This window comes from Passer montanus, unplaced genomic scaffold (assembly GCF_014805655.1).
Source record: "Passer montanus isolate IOZ18808 unplaced genomic scaffold, ASM1480565v1 scaffold73, whole genome shotgun sequence".
Taxonomy (NCBI): domain Eukaryota; kingdom Metazoa; phylum Chordata; class Aves; order Passeriformes; family Passeridae; genus Passer; species Passer montanus.
This window is the reverse complement of record NW_024372481.1, coordinates 195,983-208,462: the sequence shown is the minus strand read 5'-3', so window position 1 is coordinate 208,462 and position 12,480 is coordinate 195,983. Positions and strand designations below refer to the sequence as shown.

Genomic DNA, 12,480 nt, shown 5'->3' with positions numbered 1-12,480 from the left:
GCAAATCCAAAGTCTGAGCTCACCCACCGTGTCCCCAAATCGAGCAAACCCAGAGTCTGAGCTCACCCATCGTGTCCCCAAATCCAACACCCAGCACAAGGCGTGCAAGGACAACATTCCCTTGTCCTCCTTTAGAAACACCCAGGACAGTTTTGGGGGCACAGAGCATCTGCTGCCCGGAGCCACCGGCTGTGTCAAGAATTCAGGATGAGACAGCAGCGAGGGCTGTGGTGGTGGCAGCTGTTCCCTGCCCGCAGCCCTCCTGCCACCAGGGCATTTAAACTTTAAAGCACACTCCCCAGTCCTTTCTGCACCATTCCTGCCCAGCTCACAGACACCCTGCTCCCAGGAGCTGCTGGCCCACGAGGCACCCATGGGTTCGCTGGTGGCCAAGCTCCTCCTGCCCACCCTCAGCTCCTTGGTCTTCCTCCCCACCATCAGCATCGCGGCCAAGCGGCGTTTCCACATGGAAGCCATGGTTTACTTCTTCACCATGTTCTTCGTGGCGGTAAGAAGTTCTCCATTTCCCCTCTCCCTGCATGTTTTATCCTCCCAAATGCCCCCAGTACCACTGAGAAGCTGGTTCACCCAAGAGCAGCCAGCACAACCCCTAAAATATCCTTTTTCAGTTATTTCCCACTGTGTGTGCTGCTGAGCAGCTGATTGTCCAGTTTAGGATGTCCTCCAGTGTGGCCTTACAGAGATTTAGTGGTGTTTTATGACTGAGATTAGGGAGAAGGTCTGGGTGCAAAGAGCCTTGACTGATTTGCAATGCTTTGGAGCTGGCTTTTCTCTTTGTTTTACAGCTGCTAAGTGGCCATGCTGAATTTAGGCTTTAAATTGCCTCCAGAATCTCTTGCTCTGCCTCTGTCATTTTAGCCAAAAGTACATAGTAGTCAAATTATTGATTTTGCAATTGCCTGCTGGGGATGGGAGCAATGCTGGAGTCAGGGGAGTTTCTGCACTGGGAAAGGAGAGACTAAAACAGGCTGAAATATAATAATTATTAACTCTTTGTGGGTTGAAATGTGTCTTTTACCAGGCTCCGATTCCCTGGCTTTCCTTTGTGTGGAAATAACTAGTGAAGAAATGTCTGTACATATATAAAATATTCCTGATCCTGCTCCCAGCCATGTGCTGCCCTGGGCTTTGTATCCCTGTTAATTGACTCCATACAGACACCAGCTGAGCACCCAAAGCAGCATTCCCACTGGAAAAATTCTCCTGTTTGACTACATTTCAATGATCTGCTAAGGAATATGAAATAGCTCAGCAACCCAGTTGATGTTGCATTTCCCACTAATCCCCATCCATTTCAAGGCATCTCGTGAGGGTTGGCAGGTTTCTTGTACAGAGAAACTGAGGCAGGGAGTAGATCAAGGATCTTCCCAGTGTGAAAAGCTCTTCTTCATGGCTCAGAAACAGGTTGGTCTCCTATGAAGGATCCACAGAACATCCTTAACCATTTGAGCTGATTAAAGCACGAGGCAGGGGGAGAAATTCTGCCAGTTCTATAAAAAACTACAGGAGCAGTTAATATGAAAACATCCCTGAGCCCCCCGCCCCAGCTCCCCAGGGAAGCCAGACATCTACAATTTCATTTTGCACTGGGTCTGTGTCTGCTCCACCTCCCCGAGAAGCCGGTAGGAAAATTGGCACGTGTTTCCATGGGAGGTGGAACAGGTCCTCTCCGAAGAGACTGAAGAAGCAAAATATCCCTGAGTGGGGAAGGGAAAGAAGGGAAAGGAGGAGAGGCAGCTGCCAGTGCGGTGGGGAGGGGGTTGGAAGGGCAGCAGCTGCTGCTGTTGCATTTTTTGTAGCATCCCACTCCTCCTCCAGCAGGAGAGCCGAAGAGAGCAGTGAAAGCACATGGCCGTGGCAGACAAGTGCCAGGAACACGCTCAGCCTTCCACCCTTTCTTCCCCCTGGGCTCCAGACTCCCTGAGCCCAATCTCAAGCAGGGAGAAGAATTCCAGCCGTGGTGCAATCTTTTCTAGAAGCTGCAGCCAGCAGCAATTCCCATTATAAATTATATCAGCATCCCCACCGGGCCGTGACAGCGAGCAGCGTTCCAAGGGCGCCCGGCCAAGCGGAGCAGGGACTTCTTCAGGAACAGCAGAGCTCCCTGGTGCTGCCACTGCAAAACCTGCAGGGCTGAGGGCTGGCAGGAAAAGGAGAGAGCCAGGCAAGCACTGGGAGAATTCCTCTGATTGCACTGGAAAAGTCTCTTGGTGTGGTCTGCGTTTATGTTGCATGACAATGGGGTTTTTTTGCAAATAACCTAATCAATGAGTTAATGGGCAGGAACTGGTGGTTTTTAAGGGAATGCACTAATGAGTGAATTCCCCAGTATTCAGAGTCTGGCCATATAAACCCTGTTTAGCCTGGACAGTGACCTGGCATCCATACACATTTCATCAGGACACTCATTCTGAATTGTTTTACAAGAATCTTTCGCAATTAAAACCACAACCCCAGAGTCCTCCTTCTGCTGGAGAGGCCGTCCCCCAGCGCCCAGCTCAAAGCAGCTTGGTCATCAGATTGCAAATTCTGGCCAAGAGGCAAATTAAAGCCTGTCTTAGTTTGTACTAAGAGAGAAGAATGCTGATTCTTGGGCAATTTGCAACCGGGAACGATGACATTATCACTCAAATATATTCGTTACTGCATATCAGTGATCCTGCTGTAGCTGACACTGTTCTGGCCTGGCTGGCCATCCTCTCAGCAGCTACACTATTTCAAACCAGTTGATAAAGGCCTTTAACTTGCTGGTATGTGGGTAAGAAACTGGTTTTCTGATATTTTTTTTTTCTTTTTGAATAGTTTTACCACCTTTGTGACAGCCCTGGGTTATCAGTGCTGTGCTTTATGCGCTACGACATCCTGGAGTACTTCAGCATCTACGGAACAGCCCTGTCCATCTGGGTGTCCCTGATGGGTAAGAACTGCTCTGTTGTGGCTCCTGAAAGCTGTGCCAGTGGCAGGAAGGGCTGGATTTGTCACGATGGCTGATGGGACAGTCAGTGGGCACAGTCCCCAGAAATGCCACTCGCTCTGAGCTGCCACTGAAATTGCCCTTTGTGGAAGACAGTCTGTGCTATGGATGAATCCAGTTTTGTATCATTAACACCTTGGAAAGACTTTGTAATTAGTGGGGTCCAGACATGGAACTGTCCTGAGTGGTGGTTGGGGACATTTTGTTCCTGGAGATAAAGAGCTGTGGCACCTGCTGGTGGTGTTGGTCAGGGTTCCTCTGTCTGCACCAGCTCTCATACATGTTCTCTGCTTGAAATGACAGTAACACACTGGCAGCCTTGTGCTGCAGTTCAAGGCAGGACAAGACTATGAGATGACTGAGTCTGAAACCTCATATACCAGGGAATTTCCCATTTCTTCTCATTTTCCCCATACCAGGCCCATCAGCTTGTCTTGCCTGGCTTAGGGGCATTAAGAAATGCAGAATCTCCCACTTCCCTTCATAGCATGAGAATCAAAGTGGTTTAGTCAAAACAAATATAACTTCCTGGTTTATCAAAAGCCTGGTCTGATGGGAATATTAGATCTGCTTAGAAAAAGCAGAAATTCATTTCACTTCCTTTTTACTATAAATCCCACCCCTTGTCCTGTTATTTAGTTTTCCTTTCCCCACATTTGCTTCACTCTCTTTTTCCTCATTTTGTTCCTTATTTGCCACTGAAACAAAACATAATAGAAACATAAAAAATATGAGGAAGACAAAAAGTTCAAACCTATAATTTTCCCATTTTGTCACCATGAGTTTTGGAAGGATGTGAGTATTGATGGCAGGAGAAGAGAGCAGGGTCAGGGAAATGTTCCAACAAACAAAGGTTTTGCTCAAAAATTTGGACTATTTCTAACCAGTGCCCACTCCAGACAGAGTTCCCATTTCTCCCCACAAGGAGCTGGAGTCAGCACTCCAATGTACAGCCCCAAAATGGCCACAGGATTTTCCCCTCTGCCCTACCAGGGGTGGTGCAGGACCTCCAGCAGGGATGGGGTTCCTGCAGCCTCAGAGCCCAGCACAAGCAGGGGTAACACCCCTCAGCTGGGCAAATTCATCCTGTGGGGATGCAGGAGCACCCCCCTTCCAGGGCATGCAATAGGATAAACTTACCATGCAGGGAAAAATAAGTGGGGAAAATATTACCCTTAGAAATGGCTCTGTCCCATCAAAATGTGAGTCCCAAGGGGGGCTCCCCCACTGCTCAGGGCACCTCAGTGCTCTCTCTGCTCAGCTAGAAAAGACAACGAGGCAAATCATTTCCAAAGGGCATTTTCAGTGGATAACAGCAGTGTCAGGGTAGGTCAGAGCTGATCCAGACACTTTGGCTCCTTGCAGCAAAATTCAACTTGATTGCTTCATTACTGCGTTCAGAAACCTCGCAAAAAAATACAAATCCTGGACTAGGAGGTTTAAAATATTGACCCGCTGGGAAACAACAGAGATTAACATGCGGACATTATCCCTTAGCCAAACTCCCTATAAAAGCACGATCCAAGGACATGGAAGGTGTGGTGACTGAAGCCCAGGGAAGCCTCTCACTGTGGCTTGTAAAGCCCGAGTGCACATGTGCGGATGCAGACCCTCGGGCAAACTTCCCGGAATGCAAATCCAGGACAGCCATAACACAGCTGTGCAAGCTGGAAAAGCATGGAGCCCACTGGGATCCATAACTTTTATCAGTTATTACCCCATTCTGTGCTAAACAAAAGCCTCCAATAATTTACTCACACTGGTGTTTTCCAGCTTGCAAACCCCGGGCAGGTGCTGGTGTGGCCGGGCAGCTGGGACCCCATGGCATCAGTGGGGGAGTTCCACTGCTCTGGGATGGTGAAGCCTGTGCCAGAGTGAGCTGGCAAGTTTGGGAAGGCTGGAGATGCAGGATGAACCCAAGAGCTGATTGTGGGCTTGCAGGGCATGAGGGTTTTTGCAATCGCCTCTGAATTCTGGGTCTAGTAAAAGGGAAATCATAGAGTGGTTTAAAGTGGGAAGGGATTTTGAAGACCACCTTGTTCCACCCCCTGCCACAGATAGGGACACCTTCCACTATCCCATGTTGCTCCAGGCCCCATCCAACCTGGCCTGGAACACTTCCAGGGATGGGGCAGCCACAGCTCCTCTGGGTAGGGAATCTCCTTTAAGCTTCCCCATGCAACACTGAAATAAAACCCCAACAATCATCTCCTGGACCCACCACTCAGATGCCTCAGGATGGTTTGCTTTGCCCCACGTGCCTCAGTTTCCCCAGCAGCGTGACATGAGAAGAGAAAACCAGACACAAATGAAACACTGGGGCAGGGAGGAGAGACCCCAGGAAGGCTTTAGGGGACCAGCTGAAAAAGGCGAGCTGCGAGCTGGTGCTCCCTGTTCTCTGTCCCTCAGCCCTGGCAGAGTTTGACGAGCCCAAGAGATCGACCTTCATCATGTTTGGCGTGCTCACCATCGCCGTGAGGATCTACCACGACCGCTGGGGCTACGGCGTCTACTCGGGCCCCATCGGGACGGCCGTGCTGGTGATCACGGTCAGATGGGTACGTGGGGTGGGCTTTGTGGGGTGCTCCTGCTGGGGAAAGGGCTGAACCCTGCATGGAGGAGTCCAGCTTGTTCCAGGGATTTCCTCCTCAAGATGCAGCTCTCAGTCTCAGAGTGATTTCTCCTTTAACCTGAGCAGAAGGCAGACGGCGGCCCGGGTGATAAATGCCAGATTCTATCGGTCTGAGCAATCTACCACATCTCCTGTCCCTGTATTTCTAATCAGGAGGAACGTATTTATGGAGTTTTTACAGCTACTCAGGGGCAGAGGGATCTGGTAAACTGCCTCAGATCTGGGGAAGATGTGGATAAAACCACGGTGATAAAGGGGGGAGGAATCTGTCTGCAGTCTGCCTGAATCCAGCTGGGACAGTCGGGCACAGTGCTGCAGTCTGTGCCCCACTGTGCTGTGGACCCAGCTGGGAGTGAGGTGGGGAAGCCACTGCAGGAGTGGGCAAGGAGTGATGGGGTAAAAATTGCAGAAAGATGATGTCAAACATCGTGGAAATACAGTGGTGCAAACCCCAGTTATAAACTGTCACTAAGCCAGCAGCTAAAAGCAAGTGACCACCATGGGGAGGGGATGGGCAAGGAGGAGACCAAGGCACGGGAGCACCCTGCATCCTCCAGTCTGCAGATGCTGTGCTGGGATCTGCTCTCCCACAGCTGGGTTTGTGAGGGCACACACTCCCTGAGCTGGCTCTGGGGCTGAATATTTAAAAACCAGTGTTACTACAAGGAATGAGGGTGGAGCAGCCACCTAAATCCAGGTGAATCCACTTGGTGTGCTCTCTCCTTCCTCCCAGCTGCAGAAGATGAAGGAGAAGAAAGGGCTCTATCCTGACAAGAGTGTCTACACCCAACAGATTGGTCCTGGCTTCTGTTTCGGGGCGCTGGCACTGATGCTGAGGTTCTTCTTTGAGGTACCTGTGTGCACACTCACCCTCCCTGACTCTACAAGGTGTGAGGGACATCACCAAGAGAGGGACAGCCCCACTCACACCACTGGGCTGCATCTAGGCTTGCACAAAACCCAGCTCAGGCGTGGGCTTCCAGGGGTGGCATGCTGGAGATGAGGGTCCCTCCATGCTCGTCCCATCCCCTGATCCATTTGGGGCAGGTGTGACAGCAAGTGGCACACAGGGTGATGCTCTGTCTCTTTTCCCCCCTTCAGTGAGTGACAAGGACAGGGCATGTGCTTTCCTCAGGCACACGTGGTCCTCAGAATGGCTTTGTCAAGTGCGAGCAGGGTTTTTTGGAAACTGGGCACGGGTGACTTAAGGACACCTCGCAGCGACGCGGCAGGGACTGGATCCAACCCAGGCATGGCCGGATCCAGAGCTGGCTCACGCCAAAGAAAAGACTCTCAGTGACTCCCAGGGGCACTTGATCCTGTGTTTATATCCTCCTCCTCCTGCTGCTGGCCAGTCCCCCCGTCCTGCTCCGAAGGGTCCCGCCGGGCAGGCGATAACCCCCCGACACAGCTGCCGGCCGTGCCTGCGCTCAGCCCCGCCGTTACGGCTGCTCTGTGCTTTGGGACTTGCGAGATACAACCTCACAGGCATCCCCAAGGATTATTTTTCAAAGCATTTAGTAATTGCAAATTCTAGCAGAACATAAAAATGTCACTTAGCAGAAGCCGCCTCCCCGCGCGCCCCGGCCTCGCCGCCGCGTCCTTTGCGGGGTAATGAAACACTTCATTCAAGAATCGGGAAATGTGCAAATTAGAACGTGTTAAATCCCCTTTGCGTTAGGGTTTTTTGTTCACTGGAAATCCTTTATTCTCTGACAGCAAAGGGAGGCAGAAGGTTCAGGAATCTTTTTTATCCCCTTCCTTTTGGCTACTTGTAGAAATTTAATGTCGCGCACCTCACGCGAGTCCCCGGCCCTGCTGCTCCCGCTTCTCACCGCGCTCTCCCTGCCCGCAGGAGTGGGATTACACCTACGTGCACAGCTTCTACCACTGTGCCTTGGCCATGGCCCTCGTGCTGCTGCTGCCCAAGGAGAACAAGAAGGCCGGGAGCGCCGGGACCCCCGCCAGGCTGGACTGCTCCACGCTCTGCTGCTGCGTCTGAGCCCCGGGCAGGCCGGGCGCGCGTGTTCCTGCCCCTGGGTGATGGAGGCTGCAGCCAAAAGGAAAATGCCTGCCTGGTTTTCCTCTGGCATCTTTTCCCACCAGCTTTGTGCCTGCTCTGGGATTTTCTCCCCCGGGAAGTTCCCTGGGTAACCTGGTCTAGTGGAAGGCATCCCTGCCCATGGCAGGGGCATTGAAACAAGATGGGCTTTAAGGTTCCTCCCAAACCATCCTGAGATTCACCTTTCCACCACCAGCCCTAGCGAAGCTTTTGGTACATATCCATATTCTCCCTGGAGGAGCACTCAGCTGGGCTGTGACCTGTCCCCTGTCCCAGGAGACCCCTGCCCTCCCAGGCCATGTCACCTTGTCCTGGGCTGTGCCTTGTGCTGACCTGGCAGGACCCAAGTTGTCCCCTCCATGCAGGTTTGCCCAGCCCGTGCACACAAAGCTTTGTTTGCAACACCCAGTTAACAGAACCTGTATTTTTTGTGAGATATTAACTATTTTATTTATGCATTCTCTTGATGTAAATAATATATACTAACAAAGACCTTGCCAGCGTGCAATGCCAGCATTTCTTCAGCGGGGTGAGAAACTTTCCAGCTCCACTCATCTCAGTCAAGGCCAGATGCCAATTCCACAGCAGAGCTCTGGGCACGGCCACCAGAGCCCCTGAAACCTGGAGGGACCTGCAACACTGGGCACTTTGTCCTTGCAGACCTGCAGACACAGGCAGCAGGTGCCTCATTGGTATGGAAAGTACATGGAAAATGAGAGGCAGAGAAAAGAAGCTCCTGGAGGGAGGGGGAGGGCTGTAAGCCTATAACATCTCCTCTAACAGACTATTTACTATAGCAGAAGTGTATGATTTATTTAGACTGTCTGGGAAAAAGGCCAAGACTATATGTCATGGACAATTAGAGCAGTATTGATATACAGAGATGTCCACAGAAAGCCCACATTAAGCCTGGGTTCCTCTGGAAGAGAAATCTACCCCAGTCATTCATCAGAGCAACTTCCTGCGACGGGGCAACAACCGAAACTGAATGAGTTTCCAACAAAAATAGAAATGAATTATGAACCCCCAAGCATCCAAGAGTCACTGGCAAGCGGTGGCACAGCTGATGCAGCTGCATGCAGAGGCAGAGCTAGTAGAGAGCTTTCAAAGGGTTCCCCAGCACCTAAACCAACCTAAACCAGCTCCATTCCTTCCCAGGATGTTTACAAGATGCTCTCAGGGTTTGCATGCAAGGTTTTCCTTGTTGCTTGCACGCTACTGGAGCTCTCTGCCATGTGAGGGCTGCTCAGGGTAACCCCAAAAATCAGGCCCAAGTGCTCTGATTTGGAGTGCAAGAAGTAGATCAGCACAGCCTGCAAGAGATGCTTCTGAGGGTGCACAGCAGCTTCCTGAGGGGTCATCCCCATGGGCATCCCATGGCCACGCTGGCTCTTCCTGGGTGTTTGTCACCAAAATGCAAATACTCTACACTGACTCCTCCCAGGATCCTGTCCAGCAGTGCCAGCAGCCTCCCTCGCTTGCTGCAGCCACTGGTCAGAGACTCCTTCACCCCACAGCTCATTTCGGGACTGTTTGGTCCCTCCTGGGCTGCAGTGACAGGCACAGCCCTGCAGCAAGCCCTGGGGACACGGGCACTGTGGGCATGGTGAGAGCCTTGTGAGGGTCCAGTGCTGGAGGAGGGCACTGGGTGACCATGACACCCAGCTGGGGCTGAGCATGAGGGACCAAAGGTTGGCAAACCCCATGAAAACATGGAGGGCATGTTACCTTAGGAGCAGCTGAGTGGATAAAACCTCCTGCTCCCACAGCTGCAAAAAAATCCCCGCAAATTGTCTTGCACACAGCAAAAGGTTTGCTTTGTCCCCTCCTCTCCCTGCTGACGCTCCAGGGTGATGCTCCAGCTCTGCCAACCATCCACCCCTTTGGCCAGCACCCACCTGGGACTGACACACACCTGGGCACACCCACAGGGTCCCTGCCCTGGCATCAGCCCTGAGCTGATGGCATCCCAACACCACAGGAAGGTGCAGGGCTGGATCCACTACCCCGGGCAGGATATCCCCTGCAGCACCAATGCAGCGAAATATTATAAACATCTACAGCAACGTAGACAAAACAGTCTCTTGTAACCTTTTAGCGCTGCCGAGAGCTTTGCCTGTAAGAGCTCTTGAGCCCCTGCCAAAAATTCTGGCTGTTTTCATAAGAGTAGGTGTTTTCGTCTAAGGTGCAGTCTGAGTGCTGTGACCTTTGTCATGTCTGCTACTGAAATTTCCTGCTTCTCTGTTATTCTCTTCTTTGGTAAGACGATATGAAACCCAAAACTTTTATTGCCCCTTTTAAAGTGTCTTTATAGCTCCCCGTCTACTTCATATACTGTCTTACTCTTCAATGCTGGGATATTACTTATGGGATCCGGGCTTGATGCTGCAAAAGGCATTTGGGTTTCACAAAGCCCAAACCGCCTGGGCTTTTTTAAGATCAGCCAGAGGGGTGGGGGGGAAGAAAAAAAAAGGCAGAAAAAAGGAAAAAAGGGAATGAGAGGGGAGGGACTAGGCTTTCCGCTCCGGAGGCATCGGCATCTGCTACCAGTGCAGTCTCCCCACATCTGCCAGGCCTCCCCGGGCACGAAACCCAAAATTTGCTTTGTGTCTGGGTCAGCATGGGGTGCCCACAGACCCCATGGGGATGGCATTGCACAGCATCTCTTCCCCTGCCTCCGTGCCCTGCCAGCTGTGCCCCGGAGCTGGCAGCTCAGATGTGGCCGGACAGCACAGCTGGTGCCAAAGCTGGTGTGCAGCAGCTGGGGCACATCTGCCCTGGAGCTGGCACTGGGGGAGGCCAGCCCTGCTTGGGGGGCTCCCATGCACCCCATTTCCCAGCCCAGTTTGGTATCAGAGCAGACACATGAAGGATGTGTCCCTAGGGAAGGGTTGTGGGTGCTGAGGCTCTGTGCTCCCAGTCCCGTCCCTCAGGCTGTGGAGTGTCACCTCCCTGTCACCCTGGTGACAAAGATCCCTTGGGATCGCATCTGCACGCTCCCCAGCATTCCCACTGCAGGGATGTGGTGTGCCAGAGGGGAGAGGGCTGGTGGAACTGTTCCTCCAGGGGACATTCCCCCACACTTGCCTAGGGCAGGGCTGGCGGAGGAGGGAATCAGAACCTGCTCCTGCTGGAGAGGAGGCTTCCAGAGATGTCTAGTCAGGCTCAGTGCCAGCTAATCTTCCAGGCAAACTTTATCCAGATCCTTTTGGCTGCAGAAAGTGAAAAACCAGCCAGACCCAAACATAAAAGCTTGGTTTCTGCTGCCAGCTGCATGGGGCACTCCAGAAAAGGCCTTATCACCATGTGATTTTGAGAGACAGTTTCAGGTTTTTTTCCTCATGCTGCTCTTCCCTCCTCTCCCTTCCATTGCCATTCCCCCATGAATGTTCAAGAGTTGAAACCAGCCAGGTTAATGCAGATGGTAGGGCCAAGGTTTTCCTTGTGCCCACTTAGAAGCTGTCAGGCCAGTGACACCACCCCACTTCAGAGCGTGGTGTTGCTCCATCCTGAGGCACCAGGAGTTCATTGGGAGCAGCCTTCTCCCTGGAACTGCCAAAGGAACCAAAGTTTCCCCTGGAAATTCAAGAGCAGTGGTAGGTGAAGAAGCTCTGTGGGGAGTCCAAGAGAGATCTCTTGCCTTGGGGTCCTCCATCCCCCTCCAGCTCTGATGTGCCTGTGCCCTGTGAGGGATACATCGGGTCTGCAGGGGTAAAAGGAAGCCACCAGCCAAGTCATACACAGCTCTGGGGCTTCACAACCCCAGGACATGGGGCAGATTCATTGTGAGAACCCAGCCTTGTCCATCAGCCTGGAAAAAAAGGGAGATGGAGCAACTGAAGCACCTATTTGGGACCACTTGGTATCTCTCAGCTTTGCTCCAGCTATCCCAGCCCCAATGAACATCCTTTTTGGGTGTAAAAAGGAGGTCTCCTGCCCTGCCCAGCAGCCAGAAGGCACACAGGAACAGCAGGGTGGAGTTAGGGCAGAGGCAACCACAGGAATCAGTAAAGTGGTACCTCCTGTGAGGGTGCAAATCTGCCTAACCCAGCATTCATGGGAGAAAAAACACATTAATGCATCAGGATCCTGCTTAAAATGCCACACAATGGTGCAGCACATTTCTCTTCTCTCCTCTTTCCTCTCAGCAAGATTCCCAACCAAACCTCCCAGCCCGGTTGGTGCAGGCAGGGCAGCCCCATCCGGTGCCACTGGCAGCATTGGGGTATTTTTGGGGCACTGCAGACTGAGCCACTCAGCTCTGGGGTGCTTTGGGGCACAGAGCCAGCCTGGGGTGCTGCAGGGAGCCCCTCACACCCTCCCTGGTGTCCTCTGTCCCAGCAGCACCAGACATGGACACAGCTGTGGACTCAACCCACAGCACCAAACCCTGGGGCAGGGCAGATGTGGCACAGCCAGACCCTCTGGGCCCTTCCAGGGATGCTTTCCCAGCTGCAAAACCCCTCTCCAAGCCCAGCTTTGGTGTCTCCAGCCTCCCCACTCCTCAGGCAGAGCAGCCCCAGGTCCAAGGTTTTCTGTTTAGGCCAATCTCCCAGAAATTCTGTCATCATGCAGTGCATCACGCACACTCCCGGATCCGCATTACACAGAGCATGGCTCCGCTCCAGCGCCTCTTAAAGGCAGTGGAAAAACCCTCCCTCGTAGGATGGGAGCTGGCTCGGGCCCTGCATGATCTGACAGATACCAGGGAGTTGTTCTAAGCTGGGAATATCTCGTGGCCCCAAAGTTTCTCCTGGAAAGGGACAGGGCAGGGGGTCTGCAGAGCGGGTG

The 12,480-nt window shown here is 52.5% G+C and overlaps 1 protein-coding gene across 1 annotated transcript; it reads left to right on the top strand.

The window, feature by feature from the left end:
• The first annotated feature begins 311 nt into the window (after positions 1–311).
• On the top strand, positions 312–8,173 carry MYMK (myomaker, myoblast fusion factor). The gene is made up of 5 exons (XM_039730738.1): positions 312–508; positions 2,824–2,938; positions 5,405–5,553; positions 6,361–6,477; positions 7,483–8,173. The coding sequence occupies exons 1-5, from the start codon at positions 374–376 to the stop codon at positions 7,627–7,629; spliced, it is 663 nt and encodes a 220-aa protein (XP_039586672.1). The 5' UTR covers positions 312–373; the 3' UTR covers positions 7,630–8,173.
• The last annotated feature ends 4,307 nt before the right edge of the window (positions 8,174–12,480 follow it).